General features: G+C 42.9%; 1 protein-coding gene across 1 annotated transcript in view; it reads right to left on the bottom strand.

Moving 5' to 3' along the window:
- Positions 1-9229, bottom strand: part of IRAK3 (interleukin 1 receptor associated kinase 3) — a 54990-nt gene extending 45761 nt beyond the window's left edge. The window contains exon 1 of the mRNA XM_043446908.1: positions 7942-9229. Within this exon, the coding sequence (XP_043302843.1) occupies positions 7942-8083 (142 nt within the window). The 5' untranslated portion in view covers positions 8084-9229. The remainder of the gene's footprint in view (positions 1-7941) is intronic.
- Between the last annotated feature and the right edge of the window lie 12070 nt (positions 9230-21299).

The raw sequence follows: 21299 nt of genomic DNA, 5'->3' as shown, positions 1-21299 counted from the left end.
GTACACAAACAAATTAGGCAAAAAAAAAAAAAAAAACTTTTAAGATTGAAATAACATTTTTAATTCCCACAAAAAGCAAAACAAAACTCAAAAGTGTTAAGTGAGCTCAACTCCCCTTACCAGACCATAGCATTAACACCCACTAACTCATACATTTTACAAGAAACAATACTTGTCCATACTTAAGCTTATGTGTACTTTTTACTCCCTACCTGAGTAGGACTCATATTTCATAAATGGGAAAGCCTATGCATGAGGGATCCTTCCATCTGCCCTGATCTCTGAATCCCTGACCCAGGGAAGGATCTAACATTAATGAGATAACTGAAGAACATTTCACCTTCAACAGCAGTGTTTCTGCGTGGAACTCAGAAGCTGTGTCCTTCCACACTCAGGTAATGATCAGTACGATTTTCCTGTACTTCCTTCTCGTTAAAATTCATAGATCTATATTGGTCTGTTGTCTATGTTAAATTGGAAAATCCTTACAAGCAGGGACCATGACATTGTATCTAGTATAAAGCTTTGTTTAAGTGTCTGCCCAACAAGGTTTTGAATGTTTAACAGACATTCATTAATTCATTCAATCAACAGATATTTACTGAAATGTCTTCTCTATACCAGGTACAATATTAGATGCTCGAGTAGTAAGCAGGAAACAAAGTAAACAAAAAATCCCTGCCCTCATAAAGTTTATTTCTAGATGGACAATAAACAAAGAAATATATGTATGTATATGCATATATATAAAGTATACAAGGAATGATAAGTGATATAGAGAAAAGTAAAGCAGGAAAGGAGCATAAGGGAGCATGTATGAATTTTAAAAGCAGAGGCAGGGTACATAATAGTTCATCAAAATCCAAGAAGGATGTGAAGAAGGAAGACTCAAGGTTACCTATAGGAAGAAAATTCCTTGAATGTCCATGGAGGCCAATTAATTCGGAGTTGAGGAATTAAGAAGAAGGAAGTAAGAAAAGCAATGTAGGGCTTTGGCGTTTACTGTGACATGGGACTTCCCAAGTGGCACTAGTGGTAAAGAACTTGCCTGCCAATGGAGGAGACATTTGAGATGTGGATTCAGTCCCTGGGTTGGGGAGATCCCCTGGAGGAGGGCATGGCAACCCACTCCAGTATTCTCGCCTGGAAAATCCCATGGACAGGGGAGCCTAGCAGGCTACAGTCCATAGGGTCGCACAAAGTTGGACACCATTAAAGCAACTTGGCATGCATGCACTTGAGATGGGAAGCTACTGGAGGGTTCTTAATAGGATAATGGTATAAGACACTGGGCTTCCCCACTGGCTCAGCGGTAAAGAATCCACCTGCAATGCAGGAGCCATAGGATATGCGGGTTCGATCCCTGGGTCAGGAAGATCCCCTGGAGGAGGGCATGGCAACCCACTCCAGTATTCCTGGAGAATTCCATGGACAGAGGAGCCTGGTGGGCTACAGTCAATAGGGTCATAAAAAGTCAGTCATACCTGAAGTGACTTAGCACACGCGCACACACACACACACACACACACGACAGTTCACATGTTTAACAGGCTTACTGGCTGCCGTGTTGAAAAGAAACTCAAGGGACTTCCCTGGTGGCACAGTGGATAAGAATCCACCTGCCAACGCAGGGGACTTGGGTTCCAGCCCTGATCTGGAAAGACTCCACACACCGTGGAGCAGCTAAGCCCACATGTCACAACAACTGAAGCCTATGTTCTCCAGTCCATGAGCTGCAACTACTGAGCTTGCAAGCTGCAATGACTGAAGCCCAGGCAACTAGGACCCGTTCTCCGCAACAAAAAGCCACCACAATGAGAAGCCGGCGCGCCACAGCAGAGAGTAGTTACCACTTGCTGCAACTCGAGAAAGCCCGTGCACAGCAAAGAAAATGTAGCGCAGCCAAAAAGAAGTAAATAATTAATTGACTTTTTAAAAGAAATAAAGAAACTCAAGGTGAGGCAGGGGACTAACTAGGAACCCAATTAGGAAACTGCTGAATTATCCAGGTGAGATCTGACGGTGGTTTGGCCCAGGATGGTTGTGGTGGCAGAGATAATAAGTGGTCAGATTATTAGATAGATCCTGAAGGCAGAGTCAATGGCATTTACTGAGAGACAGGATGTGGTTTGTGAGAGAAAGCAATAAGTCACAGGAGACTAAACTTTTGGCCTGAACAAATGAAGGATAGGGTTGCCACTAATTGAGATGGGGAAAAACTTTGGAGGCGTGGAACACTTCTGGACTGTTATGGTGGAGAAAACTGTCAAGTAGGCAAATAGGTGGATGGTGCTGACGTTCAAGACAGAGACCCAGGCGAGAGATCTGGGAGCTGTCAGCGCATAGATGGTACTGACAAGACAGTGGGTAGGATAGATAAACAGCAGAGAAGAGGCCCATGGAATGATCCCAGTGGTACTCTAAGAGATCAGACAGAGCATACGAGGTAAGAAGAGAAGGAAGAGAGTGCAGTGTTCCAGAAGTAAAGTAAAGCCTTCAGGAGCAAGGAGTGATCAAATGTGTCAAGTAAGATGAAGACTGAGAACTGATCATTGGATTTAACCACAATGACCTTGGACAAGCGAAACGTCAACGGAGCAGTGGGGTAGGGGGGTGAAGACCTGACTGGAGCAGGTTTAAGGGAGGATGGAGAAACTGGGGTATAAAGAACCCTTTTGAGGAATTTTACCATAAAGGGGAACAGAGACAGAGGTGGCAAATTAAAAGTCTGATCTAGACAGAACACTGTAAGATGTGAGACATGATATAGTGGACAAAGAACATGGGTTCTACTCCACTTTCAGGGAGGGGAAGCTTAACTCCCTATTTCTTAAGTTGGGCCACACAATGACTTCCTTCCAAAGAGCGTAACATGAAGAGCGGGTGGGGCAGGGTGATTTCACAGTGTAGAAACCACAGGCACTACTCCAGCCGTGGTTAACGTCCACAGTGACTGGTCACGTAAGCACTGTGCTCCCCTGATATGATGTAATAAAAACAGCACTCTACCTCTTGTGGTCTGCCCTCCCCCGAAATCCACAATCTCAGTCCAGCCATGAGAACAACATCAGACAAATCTCAGTTGAGGGACATTCTTCAAAACAGTAGACCTGTCCTGATCAGTAGTGACCAGTACTCCTCAAAACTGCAAGGTCATCAAAAACTAGAAAAATCTGAAAAATTATCACTGCCCAAAGCCCCCAAAGGATACATGATAACCAAATGAAATGTGATATACTGGGTGGGATTCTGGAAAACAGAAGAGACTTTAGGTAAAAACGAAGGAAATCTGAATAAAGTATGAATGCAATTTAATAACAGTGTATCCACAGTGGAACAAATGTACCATACTAATGCAAGATGCTAATAACAGGGGAACTGGGTGCAGAGTATATGGAAAGGACAGAGTATGTGAGGACTCTTTGTACTATCTTCTAAATTTTTCTGTAAACTCAAAATTGTTCTAAGCAACAAAGTCTATTTAAAATTAAATAAAAACAACAACATAAACTCTGGAATCTGACCATCTGGTTAGAATCCTAGTCTGCAACTTATTAGACTATGATTTGAGGTACATGCAGAGTCATTTCAGTCATGAATCTTCCGAACCCAGGAACTGAACTCACGTCGCTTACATCTTCCGCACTGGCAGGAGGGTTCTTTACCACTAGCGCCACCTGGGAAATCCCTGATTTTAAGGTAAATTACTTAAATTCTCTGAGTCAGTTTTCCTATCTATAAAATGGAAATAGGATGAGTACCTGTGTCCTAAGAGCTTTTGTGATAAATAATGAAATAATCAGGTAAAGTGCTTAGCACAGAGTCTCTGGCAAATAGTAAGCACTCAATAGGGGCTTCCCAGGTGGCACAGAGGAAAAGAATTCCTGAGTCAGGAAGATTCTCTAGAAGAGGAAATGGCAACCCACTCCTACTGTTATTGCCTGGAAAAATCCCATGGACAGAGGACCCTGGCAGGCTAGAGTCCACGGGGTCGCAAAGAGTCCAACATGACTGAGTCATTGAGTATGCATAGACAAGCACTCAATAGATGGTGGCAACTACTAGTATCATTATTGCTTTAAATCTTTACTAAATATTCAGATGCACATTTAATGTGATTTTACATTTAATTTGTTTTAAACAGATTCATAATACTTTCTATGGGAATTTTCTTTCCTTTTTTGAGAGGAAGAAAGTTGAATATAACCTATCACATAGTATCTGTAAGAAGGGTTTCTCTCATTGTACCATAAATGTTGAGAGGTTTTACAAAGTAAGCTGCTCCAAACAATTTAAACACTAGTTCCATGTAATGTAATGAAATCAGTTGTCACCAGAGGCTCTGAATATATGTTATTATGTCTTTGAGGTAGTATAAGATAAATGGCATTTTTTTGCATTTTCTAAATTGGGTTCCTACTTTCATTACAAAGCCATAAACTCATCAACATCAACCAGAGAATAAATAATCTTGTGATTACACTATTTTAATAACAATGAAGTAAAAGTGATTTGAAGATTAATGTGTAGGATGTGTTTAAAAATGGAAAGAATTAAGTGGAGTAGTGAAAGACTACAGTAAAATAACTGCTATATTAAGATACTATTAAAGAAGAGAATTTGGCCTAAGCAAATGACTCCCAAACCAGACTGTGCATCAGACTCACCCTGGCGCTTGGCAGAAAACAGAAAGAAGCTGGACCTATGCAGGGGTGGAACCTGGGCATCTGCAGCTTTAAAAGACTTTGCAGGTGATTCCCATTTGTCAGTGTCCAGTCTAGCTTATCAGTACACACTGATCGTATCATATAGGCCGCCATAAGATCTGCCTTTGTCAGGACTGCCTTTGTAAAGACAGCTTGATATTCACCATCATCAACAACATGATCAGTTAAAGTGAGAACCAACACTTAGTTCAGTTAATCTTCCCTTTTGCTTTTCTCTTCTCTTGCCTATCACTATTACAGTTGTTTTCTATATGGAATTTTGGACCCTCTGCATCCTCAGGCTTTCAGCTGTCCTGAGCATAAAAGAAACTGTCTCCTCGGGGCTTCCCTGGAGGCTCGGTGGTAGAGAACCTGCCTGTCAATGCAGGAGACACGGGTTCAATCCGTCATCCAGGAAGGCCCACATACCGCGGAGCAGCTAAGCCCATGTACCACAAGTATTGAGCCTCTGCTCAAGAGTGTGGGAGTGTGTGGCGGCTACTGAAGCCCACGCCCCCTGGAGCCTGTGATCTGCAACAAGAGAAGCCAGCACACCACAGCTAGAGAGCAGCCCCCACTTGCCACAACTCGAGAAAAGCCTGTGCAGCAACGAAGACTCGGCACAGCCAAAAATAAATAAATAAAATTATATATATAAAAGAAACTATCTCCTCGATTCAGTCCTCCAACATTCTCCCCTCTGCCCTCTAAAGTCAAGTTCCCCTCCCTGCACCTCTTTCCTTCCTTCTTACTTTCACTGTGCCAATGGGGAAACTTGGCCTATTTAACACAGGCAGTTGCCCTCAACTGCCAGGAACCAACCCAGCCTTCCTTTTCTGCCTAGCCAACAATTCATGAAGTAGGTGGTCCATGCCTGGTCTCAGGTCAGAGTATGGTCCAAGCAGTCAGGGACACAATGAATTATAGCTAGAGTATGAAGGAGGAAACGGCTTACAGTCTTCCCCTATGAGAGAACAAATTTACAAAGGAACAATGGTCAGGCTACCTATAAAACACAACGCTGACCCACAGCATGCATCAGCTAGCCCAGGAAGCCAATGTTCTATCTAGAGTAACCAGTCTGGGAGGTCAAACTACTATCAGTAGCAACTAGTTCAGGAAACCAAACAATAACACTTACAGTGATTGGCCCCAAATAGCCAGGGCTTCATTAATAGCTGACAGCTTTCCTAATTTTTGCCCCTGATTCCAACTTACAGTCAACTGGAGAAAACCAAATATGTACCCTATCACATATAACGTCCCACTTCTAGTGGCCTGTGTCCAGCTTCCCCATGCCAACAGCCTCCAGTCAGGGCATATCTGACTGAAGCCTTCTCTTTTTGAGCTATAGTTTTTCCACTTCTCTGCTTGCCTTTGCCTCTCGGTCAAATGCAAGCGATGGAGGCTGACTCCCTTGCTTTGAATAAATAGCCTTTGCTTGTTCTCATTTGGGTGGTCTTCGTTTATTTCCACTACTAGGAAAATAGGGCTATGTGTTTGAAATGGCTCCCTGAATGGTTCTTTCATGGCAGAAGTAGCTGTACTTTAGGGAGGCTGCGAGATGCAGCTGAAAGAACACAGTAATATTTGTGACCCTGACGAAGTCAGAGAGGGAAGTTGTAGGTTATAAAACGCCAAGGCCTACATGTCTTTTTTCTTTTTGATTTCAAATAGACCTTATTGTTTAGAACAGTTTTAAATTTACAGAAAAGTTCAGACTTTAAAGACTATAAAGAGTCCTCATACACTTTATCCTTTCTGTATACCCTGCTTCAAATTCTTGCTTTGCACTTCCCGGCTTTGGACTTTTTACTTTGTTGGCTTGGACTAGTTACTTAACCAACTTGCACCAGTTTCCACAGTTGTTCAAACACTGCTGATGATAGCACCTGCCTGACAGGGATATTGGAAGAGTATATGAGACAACCCAGATAATGAATGAATATCTGAATTTCATGCGGAGGGAGGGAAAGAGAGAGGAGAATGGGAGAGACAAGATTCAGCAACATTGAGGTGAACTTCCTGAAAAGGAGCAGAGGCCTAGGGCTGAGTACTAACTGCCCCTCTTAGATGAGAAATGTTCTTCCATTTTCATAGTCTATACCAACCCACTTCCCTCATTTATGATACCTGCTCAGCCCTAACGCTCTTTAACCATGGACTGAACTAAAGACATTTTCCTCTTCCAAATTTGGTAACTAGGAAACCAAGGGATGCAAAAACTGCCATGCCATCATCCATTTCAAAAAGATATGGTGTGAGAGGGATCTTAACTCTCAAATGCATACTGGAAATGTCCATGGTCTTCAGAAATCAGAGTTTTCTCATTTTTTACTGCAGGGCTGTAATATAAAATTATAGAGCTTATAATACCTAGAAAATCTTTATACAACTAGAAACTCAATAATGCCACATTTCATAAAGTGTGACCACATTATTTCTGCTATTTTGGGTAAGAATAATAGATAGCTATTTCAGAGAATTAAGGCTATACTCTTTTGACATATTTGTGTTTATTTTCAAGTAACATTAAATGTGACATCATGCAATATCAAATCGAACCATAAACGCAGATATTTACAGATTTTTGTCTGAATTATTTCTGTTATCACACTCAACACTTCCAATAGGCCATTGCTTAACTTTCCAAAGTCTGCATAAAATGGAGCCTTGGAGGCAACTTGCTAAATTCAAGAGCCACTCTCTAACTTAACCTTCATTCCTTCCACCAGATTGGGTAAATAAGCAAGATATATTTAATTAAGAACGCTGGAAGGCACGTTAATTACAAATAATTTTTTAATCTAGCATTTCACCTGAAATGTAATTAAGGGGAGTGCATTGAAAACAACACTTGATAAATATTTTACAGGTATAAACATATCTTCATACGAAAATTATACTCTGGGGGTCACTTCACAATGACAAGAGACATTTCACAGGCGTTTCTTTTTTAAAATATTCCGAACCAGGCAAGGCAGGAATCCTGGCGCAACATTAGATGGTCTCACGCGGGGGGCCGGTTTCCCCCACGGGCTCCGCTGCCTTAATGGAGCTCTGGGGTGGGTCTCGGGAGTATCTGCGTCCCTCCCAGGGCGAATGGGGAAAGGGCAAGTCCGCAACAGGGAGCCTGGGCGGCCTCGCGGGCCCGCAGCCCCCGGGGCCCGCCGCTGCGCGGGCCGCACGTCTGGACGGGCGCGCGCCGCCGCCCCGCCGCCCCCGCCGCACTCACCGAGGCCGCGCCAGCCGAGCGCGCCGTCGCAGCTGTCCAGGACCGCGCAGAACTCGCCCAGCAGCGCGGGCGGCAGGTCGAAGAGGAGCGTGTGCGACGAGAGCGCCCCGCGGGCCCCACCGCTCCCCGCCGCCCAGGCCATGGCTGCGCCGCGGGGGACCCGGGACCGCGCCCGGGAGGGATGCGGAGCCCAGGGCTCTCCGCGGCCGCGCGGTGCCGTTACTCAACCGCGGAAATCCTGCTAGCACGACGACGGCCAAGGAGGCCGCCCGCCCGGAGCCCGGGCCGCGCCGAGGGCGGGCCCCCCGTGACGCACGGCGCGGCTCCCCGGCGAGGCCCCAGCGGCCGCCGGGTCTGCTGCGCCGCGGCTCACCGGGTCCCGGCTTCTCCCTGGCTGGTTGGATTTCTGTTCCTCCGGCTTTGAGGCGAGACTGAAGAGGCCCAGAAAAGAGGGAGGGGTGAGAAAGACCAGAAGCGCAGAACTGATGGAGAGTCCGCCATCCCCTCGACCTGGCCCGGATGGACGGGAGATGGTCTGCACTGACTTCTTACAAAGTTATATCTTTTGATCCTCTTCTTTGAGGAAACACTTGGAAAAACCCAGAGAAACTGAAAGAGGAAAATAAACACTCATAGCCCCACTCAGCTGAGGACAACCAACCACTCTAAAGGTTTAGCACATTTTCCTCCGACCTTTTACCGAAGTTAGATAAATGGGCATGTCTGAAATGATTATTGGAAAAGACGAACCTGGATACAGACAACAGAAAAACAAAAGAGAGAAAGAAGTGGGATAAAATTGTGGCCGTTCTTCATGAAGTTGTCCATTCTCCAAACTATTTGGTTTTACTACAGTCTTGTCCATGGACTTTCCTGATGAAATATTGTTCGACCACTTTTTCCTTCCTCAAAATGCTTCGCGAAATCTTCCTCTAGCTGTCAACAAGTTTAAGTAAAATTGCATATTGTTCTGAAGTCTTCTACCATTTTTGCTATAATATCCCACCGCAGGCATGATATGAATGCTGTGCTTAGTCGCTCAGTCGTGTCCCACTCTTTGAGACCCCATGGACTTGATACGAATGCTACTGCCCCCCAAAAAGAGGAGATACTTGGAACATGGTGAGAAAAATCCCAGCCTGAAGGACTGAAGAGTGGACGATGGCCATTGAAAAATTTGTTCTTGTTGCTTAGTCGCTAAGTCGTGCCCGATTCTCTGCGACCCCATGAACTGTAGCCCGCCAGGCTCCTGTGTCCATTGGATTTCCCAGGCAAGAATACTGCAGTGGGTCGCCATTTCCTTCTTCAGGGGATCTTCCCAACCCGCGTCTCCTGCACTGGCCCAGGATTTCTTTACCACTGATCCTTCACGGAAGCCCCCATTGAAAAAAATCAGGATCTGTTTGCAGCCTTTCAGAGTTGGTCTCTTTGGGAATGACGCCCTCTAGTGTTCTTGCCTGGAGAATCCCAGGGACGGGGGAGCCTGGTGGGCTGCCGTCTATGGGGTCGCACAGAGTCGGACATGACTGAAGCGACTTAGCAGCAGCAGGGGTCAATAGTGATGATGCACCATCGTTTGGTAGCTGCCTCAATTTCGAAGTCGTTCTCAGTTTAAGTATTCCACAAAATATACTTGAAAATTGATAAAAAATAAAAAAAAATATCGTTTGGGCAAGAGTTTCTCTACCCCTTTTTTCAATGTTCAAATGGCTAAAGTTTTCCTGTCAATCTGCACACACTTAAGAAGCCCTATATGCCTCGAAGGGACTACCTGAATAAGCTCAGCAACAGTGGCTAGTAGAGGTGATCAAGTATCTTGTCGCTCTTGAATTGCTGGAACCGAAGAGCCAAATTCAAATACGCCAAGGAGCCAGGAATTTGCTGTGGCTCGGTGAAGCAGTCTGCAAGGCCTGCTTTGCCAGAGTGTCTGATTTACAGAGAATCAAGAATTGTACGTGAAAGCGGGATTATGGGAAATCGATATAGATTATGTCAAATGTCTTTTATTTTCAGTATTGGCAGTTAGTATCGGACCATGCTCCCTCCCTATTCCTTAAAACTGCCTTTGACTTTTGAATTTTATTTCATCAGGTTGTATGACTGCTACTCTTCAATGTTGCTGTCATCCACTGCTCTCCCCCATCTCAATTTCTCCTCCTCCTTTTTCAACTAGATAGCTCCGGTTTACTGTAGTTTTTTTTTTTTTTTTGTAGTTTTTTTTCCAATGCTAATTTCTTCTTAATCCTTGATGATTTAAAATATATGTAGAATAGATGATGATCTTTCTAGTATCCTGGACTCTCAGTTCCTTGATATGTCTTCTCCATCAGTAATTTTCTCCTTCACGCTATTTCAGCCACTTAATTCATTCCCTAGAACTTGTCATTATCAATAACTGCACTGTGTCTGTAAATGCTACTTAAAGAATCTGTTCTCTGATCACATCTATCCTGTAGTCCTCTGACCCGAACAATCCCTACCCTCACCAGAATACCAAATCCACTATCTTGCTACCTTTTCTCTGGCCCCACCCTCTTGATGTTCTCACCTTTCTCTTTATCCATAAAGTTCATGCTCAATTATTATAGTCCCTCCCTTGCACATGCTGTCTCTACTCTTGCTCCCCTGTCACTTTGTTGAACTCCCTTGGCAAATCGAGCATCCCGATTGAATCCAATTTTCCAATTTTGGGCTCTACCCATACATCTGAATGTAGCTGGAAGGGGGAGGGGCAATAAAAACCCTGTTGGACACAATTTAAAATCCAAGCCTTGGCCCTCATGTGGGTTCTTTATGCTGCCAGGCAGTCACATCTGTGATTTTATTTCATTTACTCTTATGAACTCCTTGGCAACCGGTTTATGCCATCTCTCTTCTCAATCCCATCACCTTCTCTCCCATCCTCATGGTCAACTAATGAGCTTGAGAGCACTGATCCATCAGGAGAAAACTTCCTCATTACCACATACTTACCTACCTACCAGTATCTGTAGCAAAATACACTCCCCTCTCCCCAGCCTTTTTCATGAATTAATTATCTAGGCTCCTAAATCTAATCCCTTCACTTGGGCAATAGATCCTATCTCCTGTCCCATACTCCTAGACATTAAAGACAGCTGTTCTCATGATCTACAAGATCAGCACTTTCTCACTGTTTACTGGATCAGCTCTGTGCTGTGCTTAGTCGCTCAGTGGTGTCCAGCTCTTTGCCACCCCATGGACTGTAGCCCGCCAAGCTCCTCTGTCCGTGGGGGTTCTCCGGGCAAGAATCCTGGAGTGGGTTGCCATGCCCTCCTCCAGGGGATCTTCCCAACCCAGGAATTGAACCCAGATACCCTGCATTGCAGGTGAATTCTTTACCGTCTGAGCCACCAGGGAAGGCCAAGAATTCTGGTGTGGGTAGCCTATCCTTTCTTCAGGGGATCTTCCCAACCCAGGAATTAAAACAGGGTCTCCTGCATTGCAAGCAGGTTCTTTACCAGCTGAGCTACCAAGGGAGCCCTATCCATTGTATATATGTACCACAACTTCTTTATCCATTGTATATATGTACCAATTTTTTATCGATTCATCTGTTGATGGACATCTTGGTTGCTTCCATGTTCTCTTAACTCTTAATGTCAGAGCACCCCAGGGCTCAGTCCATAGTTCTCTCTATTGACACCCACTCCCTTTGTGAGCTCAGCCAATTCAGAGGCTTTAAACACCAGCTATCTACCCAGGTCTGCCAAATGTACTTATTTAGCCTAGACATCTCTCTTCGACTTCAGACTCAGGTCCAAAACTGAACCCTCGATCATGCCTCCTGAACCTACCTTTTGATACTGTTCCTCATCTAGATTACACCATCCTTCCAGTTGCTTGACCCAAAAACTGTAGAGTCATCCTTGGCTCCTCTGTTTCTTCACAGCGCATGTCCAGTCCACCAGCAGATCCTGTTGACACAATTCAGAATATATATTTTTTCCACTTTCACAACTGCCACCCTGGTCTGAGCCATCATGATGTCTTGTCCAGATCGCTGTAGTTGTCTCCTAACTAAAAGTAGTTTTCACTATCGCTTCCTGCAGGTTTTTCTCAACACTGCAGCCAGCCTGATCCTTTTAAATCAAATCTGATCATGTCTCTCCTCTGTTCAGAAGCCAACAACAGCTTCTAATTTCAGCCAGAAGAAAGTCAGATTCTTCCTCTGAGCTACATTCTCTCTGCCACTCGCTGTCCACCCTGTTACCCTGTGATCATGTGTCCTTGTTCATTTTACATAGCCACACTGATTCCTGGCTGGTCCTTGAACACAGCAGGCAGAATCCCCCATTAGAGCCCTTTGTATCTGCTATTCTCTTGCCTGGTATGCTCTTCCCCTATGCCTCCGATCTACCCTGACCTCTGTATTTAAAATTGCTTTGGTCCTTGTACTCAGATTTAGGCTGGCATGTAACTGGAACTGGCAACAATTTATGGCTTGGGGGACCAAAATCTCATTCAGATTTCTCTCTCTCGACCTCTCTTGATCTGAAATAAGAACAAGGGGGCAGCTCTGGCTGTCTCTGGAACCATTTTGCAACCACACAGAGATTGAGTGATGTCAGTCCTAGGGATGGTCTGGTGAGGGAATGACCTTAATAAGGTCATTAACCAGCTCATTTGTTCTATGCCTGGAGAATGTCCTGCTCATGGACTTATATGACATAAATTCCCTTATTAGATCACTTTTTACACCAGGGACCTTGTCATTTGCAGCTGAATGCATCCTCATTGATTCACTGAACAGACATTTGGTAAAACTCCCTGATTCTGCTGAAGGCCCGTAAAACCTCTAACCTCTATGCAAAACTGGAGCTCAAGTGGACAAATGCAGCTAGAGCTGTGGAATGTGAGGTGAGCATGAAGCTGGATTGCAGAGAGAGACAACTGAGCCCCTGAGAGAAAGTGAGTGTTAGTGGAGAACGATCCTGGCAGTGGCGGTGGAAGTAACGTGAAGTCCTAGGCGTGCACGTGAGACCCAGGCAGACCCAGACCCACTGCCAGCACACATGCTTTCGAGTGAAGAGGGCTGTGGTGAAACCTCAGAACTGCCTCACGCTGTGACCTAGCCCCTCGCCACAGAATGCTCTCCAGCTCCACCCTCTCCCTCAAGTTTTGGACGTTACAAGAAGAAAGTGTTTCCTCCGCAGCTGGAGGTAAGAGAGTAATGCGCTGCAAGGATGAACAGACAGAGATGCTAAGGGAAACCCTGATGGCCAGAGTGACAGCAGCATAGACGCGGGGTGTCATCAGTGGTGAAGTCCCGGTGAGCACAGGCATCAGAGCCTCAGAAATCTGAAAACAAGTGAGAGACAAAGAGAGTGAGGCGCATAGCAGCGCTTCATGTGTATGAGACAACTACCTCGGCGACAGCTATCTGCTCAGTGTCTCTAGGGCTGAATGTTCAAAGGACACCCAGGCTTGTGGGTTATGGGGGATTTTCTGGTTTCAGAACTTTAAGACAAAGATCACTCATCTGTCCCATGTTTGAGCTTCATCCCATCCCTGAGCCTTATCCTGGAGGGTCATAGGTGCCCCGGGGTTCAGGAATAGGGTAAAGATCAGTAATGGGGTGGGAATGTTTGTAGTGCGCATTAACTTGATAATTTTAAAAAGCGGAAGTTCACTGGTTTCTTGGGCTTTCATCAAAAAGACCTTGTGAAAATAACATGCAATAATTATTCCCCCAGGTTTCCTTTTCTCTCTCTCTATGTATTTTTAAAGAACATTAGGCTTACATTGTCATGTAACTCAGCCTTTTCAAAAAGTATCAAAACATTTTTCTAAAAATCTATTATTTCACAACATGATATACACTAAAATTTTAACAATTATCCTTTTAGGGTTGATAGGGTTTGGGGGATTTTATTCTCACTTTGTGTTTTCCAAACTTACTAAAGTTGGCATGTATTATTTCTGTGATTAGAAGACCCTCAACTATAGAAAATAATTTCTTCCAGCACTTAAAAAAAATATTTATTTATTTATTTGGCTGCACTGGGTCTTAGTTGTGGCATGAATAATCTTTAGTTGCAGCATATGGGGTCTAGTTCCCTAACCAGGGACCAAAGCCAGACCACCTGCATTGGAAGTGCAGAGTCTTAGCCACTGAACCCACCAGGGAAGTCCCTCTTCCAACACTTTTATGATTAATCCTATTTGACTGTTTCATTTTTAAATCATTTTCATAGTATTTTTCATCCCAGAATATATTTCTGTAATAACTTTTGCCTAGTCACCACTGACTTCTAAAAGTCTGATTTTTATAATTGAATAGTTTTCAGTCAAGGAATTTTCATGACAATTTCAATATTAGCTAACATTCTATTTTTGAAACATTTATTTATCCTTAGAAGAACCTCAAATGTGAAAGAAATCTGGGGTCATGGCAAAATTTTTTCATTTGCAGTAAAATATCTGCTCAGATTGTTTGCAACTTGAGACTGGAAAAGGGCTTAGAGATCCTAACCCAACTCCTGCACTTTGCAGACGGCAAAACAGCTGCTGGATGTAAGAACCCTGGAGGCTATTTGTTGAAAAAAATCCTCCCCCTCCCCAGCCTCATTCAAGATTTCCAAAATTTCCTTGTCAAGTTGTAGCATCAATCTTGTTTATTTTTCCCACTCTAGGAGTTGGCTCCCTTTTTCTTGCCGTCCCCTCAGGGAATCCCTTTATGAAGTCTGTTCGAGCTGGCATTTAGTACCACAGACTGTGTCATTTAAATAACAGAAATTTTATTTTCTCACAGCTACACAGGCTACAAGTTCAAGGTGTCCAAGGGGTTGAGTTTCTGGTAAGAGTGCTCCTCCTGGCTTGTAGATAGCCTTTGCTGGGCTCTTGCTTATACACAGAGAGAAAGAGAGGAAGAGGAGAAGGAGAGAGATGACATTCTGGTGTCACTTCTTAGAAAGACACTAATCTGTCTGATCAGGGCCCCACCCTATATGACTGTTAGTAAAACCGGGCCATCTTGGGCCTGTTCAGTTCCTCCTGTCCTTCCACTGACCCTACCCAGGGCCGTACTGTGTAGTGAATCTCTTTTCTGCTCTTGTTAGTAGATATTGTTTAGTGATCATTAGGTCCAGATGGCCTCTATGCTCTGTTAGTCTCCAAACAATGATGAGGACTGTTGCCGACTTATTTTCTGTGCCCACAAGGCTAGTTACCCGTTTATAAATCTTGATTTATGAGTTCACGTCCTGTTTCCAAGCATCTACCCCCATGCCCTATAAAACTGTCTCAGTGTCCTCTCAGCTGTGTGGAGTGCAGCTTTGAATGCTTTCAGGCTGTTGTCCAACTGATCCCACCCTGTGGGTAAGTTACCCCGTAATAAACTCATCCATCGATTGTATGAAGCTGCCTGACTCACTTTTCAGTCTCAAGATGGCTTCTCAGCTCAGTGGATACTTTTCATCTCCTCCATTCTCCAACACACCTACCACCTCATTTAAGCTTAATTACTTCCTTAGAAACTCCTTCTCCAAACTCAGCCATACTGGGAGTTTGGTCTTCAACATATAAATTGGGGTAGGGGGAATGACACAGACTTCAGTTCATAATAAACTCTCTGTACATAAATTCACGTAAGAAACGACATCACATAATCCAGGCTCCAGAGTACACATCCTAACAACACTTTGTTAATTAGTTATCCGCATCACCTAGCCTTTCATCGTGGTCATCGTGGCCTTTTGTTCTGAATTTATTTCATTATTCTGAACTTTTGAAAGAAAAATGAAAGCTTGGATTTTAATCTGGTGCCTTGATAATGAAAGCAATAACAAGTCTGTATATGAAAATACCCAGCATATTTGGGTCTAAAGATATTAGTAATTTTCCAGGTAAATGGCTTCTGTGCTTATTCTGACAGTTGCATAGCATCAGTCCCTTATCAGAGCATCTTTCTTGAATTTTGGCCTTTTTTCCCCTCTATGATGATGCTTGGTATTTTCCTCATATATTCCTGATGGTTTCTTCTGTTTTCCTAACTGACACTTCTCTAGCCTGTAATATGTACCCACAGGCTGAATTCTTGAATCTTTTTATTCCAGGTCTTAGAGATTTCATATAATCTCATTTTCATCTATTATCTCTATGTGGACCACACTCATATTTATGTCTTCAGCCCTGGTCCACCCTGCAGACTCCTTTCTCACTCCAGTCTCCAGTATTTATTTCATTTCAGTCTTTTTTTTTTTTTTTTGCTTTCATCTCAAATCAGCATGTCCCAAACGGATCACTTCCTGAAAAATCAGTTTCCTTGTTTCTGGTGAAATAAGCCAACGAAACTCTTAGTAATTTAAGATTTAAGTAATTTAAGATTGATTTGTTCAGAGGAATTTTCTCAGCATCTGCTGTGTCAGACATCGTACTTTGTGCCTATATTCAATAAGTCACCGAATCTTATGCTTCTATAATGTCACCCATAAGTGTCTGTGTTGTTTTCAATTTGTCCTTACCAGTTATTTATGCTTATATTTTTTTAGTTTTTTAGTATCTCCTGCCAGGTGAACCCCTACTTATCCAATAAGACCAAGTGAAAAGTTACCACCTCTGTGTTGTGAATTGGCTGTGTAATCCCAAAATATGTGTTTAAATCTTAAAACTTGATACCTCTAAATGTGACTATAATTGGAAATAACGTCTTTGCAGATGCGGTCAAGACAGGGTCATACCAGATGAGGGTGGCCCTTAATCCAGTGATTGGTGTCTTATAAGAAGAGGGAGATTTAGACATAGAGACACAGAAAGTAGAGGGCCTAGACAATGAAGGCAGAGACTGAAATGATACAGCCACAAGCCAAGAAAATCCAAGGGTTGTTGGTAAATACCAGGGATCAATGAAGAGGCACGGAACAGATTTCTCTTTAAGAACCTCTAGAGCAGTGATCCCCAGTCTTTTTGGCACCAGAGCCCAGTTTCATGAAAAACAATTTTTCCACGGACTGGGGTGGCAGTGGATGGTTTTGAAATGATTCTCATAGGGAGCTTGCAATCTCACTCACTCACATGCGCAGTTCACAGTAGGGTTCGTGATCCTATGAGAATCTGGTGCTGCGAGTGATGGGGAGGAGCTGTAAATACCGATGAAACTTCACTCACTTGCCCACCACTCACTTCCTGCTGTGTGGCCCAGTTCCTAACAAACCGTGAACCAGTACTGGTCCATAGCCCCAGGGGTTGGGGACCCCTGCTCTAGAGGAACTAACCCTGAGCACACCTTGACTGGCCTCCAGAACTGTGAGAAAAGAAACTTCTACTGTTTTAAGCCCGTTTGTGGTAATTTGTTACAGCAGCAAGCTAAGATACTCTGTGAAGCCATTTATAATCTCCCTAAAGTTAATCAGTTATTTTTTGGTTCCATAACACTCAGCACTTATTTCCGTCATCATGTTTCTTTGTTGTTGTTATTCCCCTGTGGGCTTATTGAGGGTTGGGGTGTAGTGGGGGCAGTTCTAGTCATCTCTGGGTACTGTGCACTTTGCATACTGCTCAATAAATGCCTAATGAATGAAAAAAGTGATGACCTTGCCTCTTGCAAATAATTACAGCTATCATTTATTGAGCACCAATAGCCTGCATTGGGCAACTTGTCAGTAATTTACATCTGTGTTCCAATTACAACATGCTTATCCCAATTGAGTGTCTTGCTGTTCAGTCTAATTCTAACACTCACTGCTAGAGTTAGCATGGACCTCACAAGTTAAGGTCCAAGGCCTTCATTTCTGATACTAATTACCCAGAGTTAATAAAGGTCCTTTAAGTTAAGGGCTTAGTCTTGCATGACTTCAGATGCCAGTTGCAAGTCTCAGGTATCGCCAAGCTGCCTGTTCTTCTGCCTATTTGGCTTTGTACTTGAGGATTCCCAGAATCCACTCTTTGTCCCAATTTGACAATTCACTAGAATGACTCACAGAAGTCAGGAAAGTACTATCCTTATGGTGACCATTTTATTAAAAAGGAAGCAATGAATAGTAAGATAAAGAGGTCTGGAAGGGTCCTTTGCCTCCTTGCGTACATCCTCCCAGCACATGGATCCTTTCATCAACCAGCAAGCTCCCAGAGCCTCACTGCTTCTTAGTTTATATCTAGGGTTTTGTCACATAAGCATGATTGGCTAAATCGTCAACCACTTGATTGAATTCAAGATCTATGAGGGTGTGGCTGAAAGTTCCAAGTCTCTAGTCACAGGCTAGGTCTTTCCAGAATGGCCAGCCCCTTCCTTGTAACTATCTCAGGGCCCATCGTAAGCCACCTTGTGAATTAGCATACATTCAGATATGGAGGAAAGGGGGTCTCTGTGAATAACAACAGATACTCTGATCTGAGATTCCAAGGTTTTTTGAAACTCTGTGCCAAAACCCGGTAACAAAAACAAAACACATTTTTTTATTATACTACACACATATATATGGGCTGGTAAAGAATCTGCCTGCGGTGCGGGAGACACATGAGATGATGAGGGTTCAATCCCTGGATCAGGAAGATCCCTTGGAGGAGGAAAATGGCAACCCACTCCAGTGTTCTTGCCTGAAGAATCCCATGGACAGAGGAGCCTGACGGGCTCCAGTCCATGAGGTCGCAGACAGTAGGACAGGACTGAGCAACTAAGCGCGAGTACAATAAGTACTCACACAAGGACTCCTGAAGGTAGGTATCAATGCCATCTGCACCTTACGGATGAGGAAACAGACTTAACCTCAAAGCCGTGCTGCCTCTAGCCCAGCTTTCTCCCAATCCAGTTTATTTCCAAAATAATCTCCCTTAAACAGAGATTTCATCACATTACCTCCTTAGTGACTTTCGATGATATACTGAAGTTTTATTATTCAAGTTTCTTTAAAGTCTGTTTCATGGTGGTTGTGTTTATTTTTACCTCGGGCCATTCTTAATGCTTGCTTTTCCTCCCTTCTGACATTCGCCCCATTCCTCAGTAGTTATCAGATCCTACCTGTTTAGGTTCAGTGAGGGAGAGACAGTACAGCACCTGCCATCACCGAGCTGAATGCTTTCTCTCTGTCGTCTCCAACTTTACAGACGTGAATCCTCCAGCAACACAGTTCAAGTGTTCTCATTCTTAGCTTAACGGTAGAAAAAGTCTGTGCCTGGAGATGTATGTTTGGGTTGCTTGAAAGTTAGTGAGTGATTGAGCTAGGATTCAGACTCAAATTTATTTAGCTCTAAAAGCCCATGGACTTTTTCTGTAATTCTTGAAATTTGTGAACCTCTACTATTCTGGCCCCTAAACTTGAGTCAAAGATAAAACTCTCTCTCTAAAAAAAAAAAAATCGAAGATAGTAGTAGTGTAAGTCCCTACCTCCTTCAATGTCAAATGTCAAAGATTATCTAGAAGCCAAAAAAAGAAAAAAATGTTCTCAATCTAGGAATAAGGATAGGATTATTATAGTCTGGGAATAATCTAGAAGAGATTTTAGCTTGGAGATGATAGAACAAACAGATGAACAGGAGGGGAGAAAGATGAAGAGACAGAAAGAAGAGGAAAGATGCGAGAAGAGGAGAGATGCAGATAGGTCTTTAAAACCACTGAAATTTATTTTTTTTAATTTTATTATTTTTTTTAAATTTATTTATTTTAATTGGAGGATAATTACTTAACAATATTGTAGTGGTTTGCCATACATTGGCATGAATCAGCCATGGGTGTACATGTGTTCCCCATCCTGAACCCCCCCACCCTCCTCCCTCCCCATCCCGTCCCTCAGGGTCATCCCAGTGCACCAGCCCTGAGCACCCTGTCTCATGCATCAAACTTGGACTGGCAATCTATTTCACATATGATAATATACATGATTCAATGCTATTCTCTCAAATCATCCCACCCTTGCCTTCTCCCACAGTGTCCAAAAGTCTGTTCTTTACATCTGTGTCTCTTTTGCTGTCTCGCACATAGGGTCATCGTTACCATCTTTCTAAATTCCATATATATGCATTAATATACTGTATTGGTGTTTTTCTTTCTGACTTACTTCTCTCTGTATAATAGGCTCCAGTTTCAGCCACCTCATTAGAACTGATTCAAATGTATTCTTTTTAATAGCTGAGTAGTATTCCATCGTGTATATGTACTACAGCTTTCTTATCCATTCGTCTGCTGATGGGCATCTAGGTTGCTTCCATGTCCTGGCTATTGTAAACAGTGCTGTGATGAACACTGGGGTACATGTGTCTCTTTCAATTCCGAATAAAACCACTGAAATTTCTTTAATGACTTTATTTACAAAGTACTTCTCTTAAAATTGCAGCTTTAAAGAAATAAAGGATACCGAGTCACTGGATTTCATATCTGTAAGTAAATGCTTTATTGCCATAACTATCTTATCTAGACTGAGAGGTAGCAAATAACTTTTTTCCACTTTTTAAAATACAATTTAAAATTTTAGTATAATACACAGAGCAGTACACAAACCCTTAGTATAAGCAGCTTGCTATTATCACAAGAAAGCATGTGTAATCAGCCAGAAAGTAGAATGTTATCAGAACTCCAGAAGTCCTTCTAAGTGCCTTCTCCCAATTATTATCCCTTCTTCCTCCTGAAAGATAATTTCCTGATGTCTTAAGACCATAGATTATTTTTGCTTGCTTTTTAACTTTACATAGAATCTCATAGTATATATTCTTTTGTATTTGGTTTCTTTTGCTTAACTTTATGTTTGTGAAGTTCATTCATGTTGCATATAATAGTAATTTTTTCATTTTCATTATAGAAACCATGCAATTATATGAATATGCCACAATTTTTTGTTCATTTTACTAATAGTGGATGGTTGGGTTGTTTGTAGTTTTGCACTATTATGAATAATGCTGTTATGTGTATTTTGGGACATCTTCTACAAATCTATGCATGCGTTTCTTTTGGGTGTATACTCCACCTCGGAGTGGAATTGCTGAGTCATAGACCTTGTTGTGTATGTTCAGCTTTGGTAGACACTGGCAGTTTTCCAAAGTGGTCTCTCTGTTACAGTGGCACTCACAGAGCCAGCTACATAATATGTGGGGCCCAGTGCAGAATAAACATGTGGGGCCCCTTGTTTCAAATGCAGGGAGAAGTCCCATTAAAAGTGCTAAAACACAAAGCTTTTTCGTTTCTTTTGTAGTTTCTTGACTTGCCATGATTTTTTAACTTGTTATTTAATGTCATTTTAAGTAAAGATATCATTTAAAGTTATTAGTATAAATTACTATTGATCTTTTTAAAAAAACAATTTTTATGATTATTATTTACTTATTTTTGGCTGCATGAGGTCTTCGTGGCTGTGAGCAGGCTTTCTGAGCAGGGGCTACTCTCTAGTTGCTGTGCGGGAGCTTGAGCTTCT

The sequence above is a fragment of the Cervus canadensis genome, chromosome 25, assembly GCF_019320065.1.
Source record: "Cervus canadensis isolate Bull #8, Minnesota chromosome 25, ASM1932006v1, whole genome shotgun sequence".
In the NCBI taxonomy this organism is placed as follows: domain Eukaryota; kingdom Metazoa; phylum Chordata; class Mammalia; order Artiodactyla; family Cervidae; genus Cervus; species Cervus canadensis.
The sequence above is the reverse complement of the archived record's forward strand: the minus strand, read 5'-3'. Positions and strand labels throughout refer to the sequence as shown.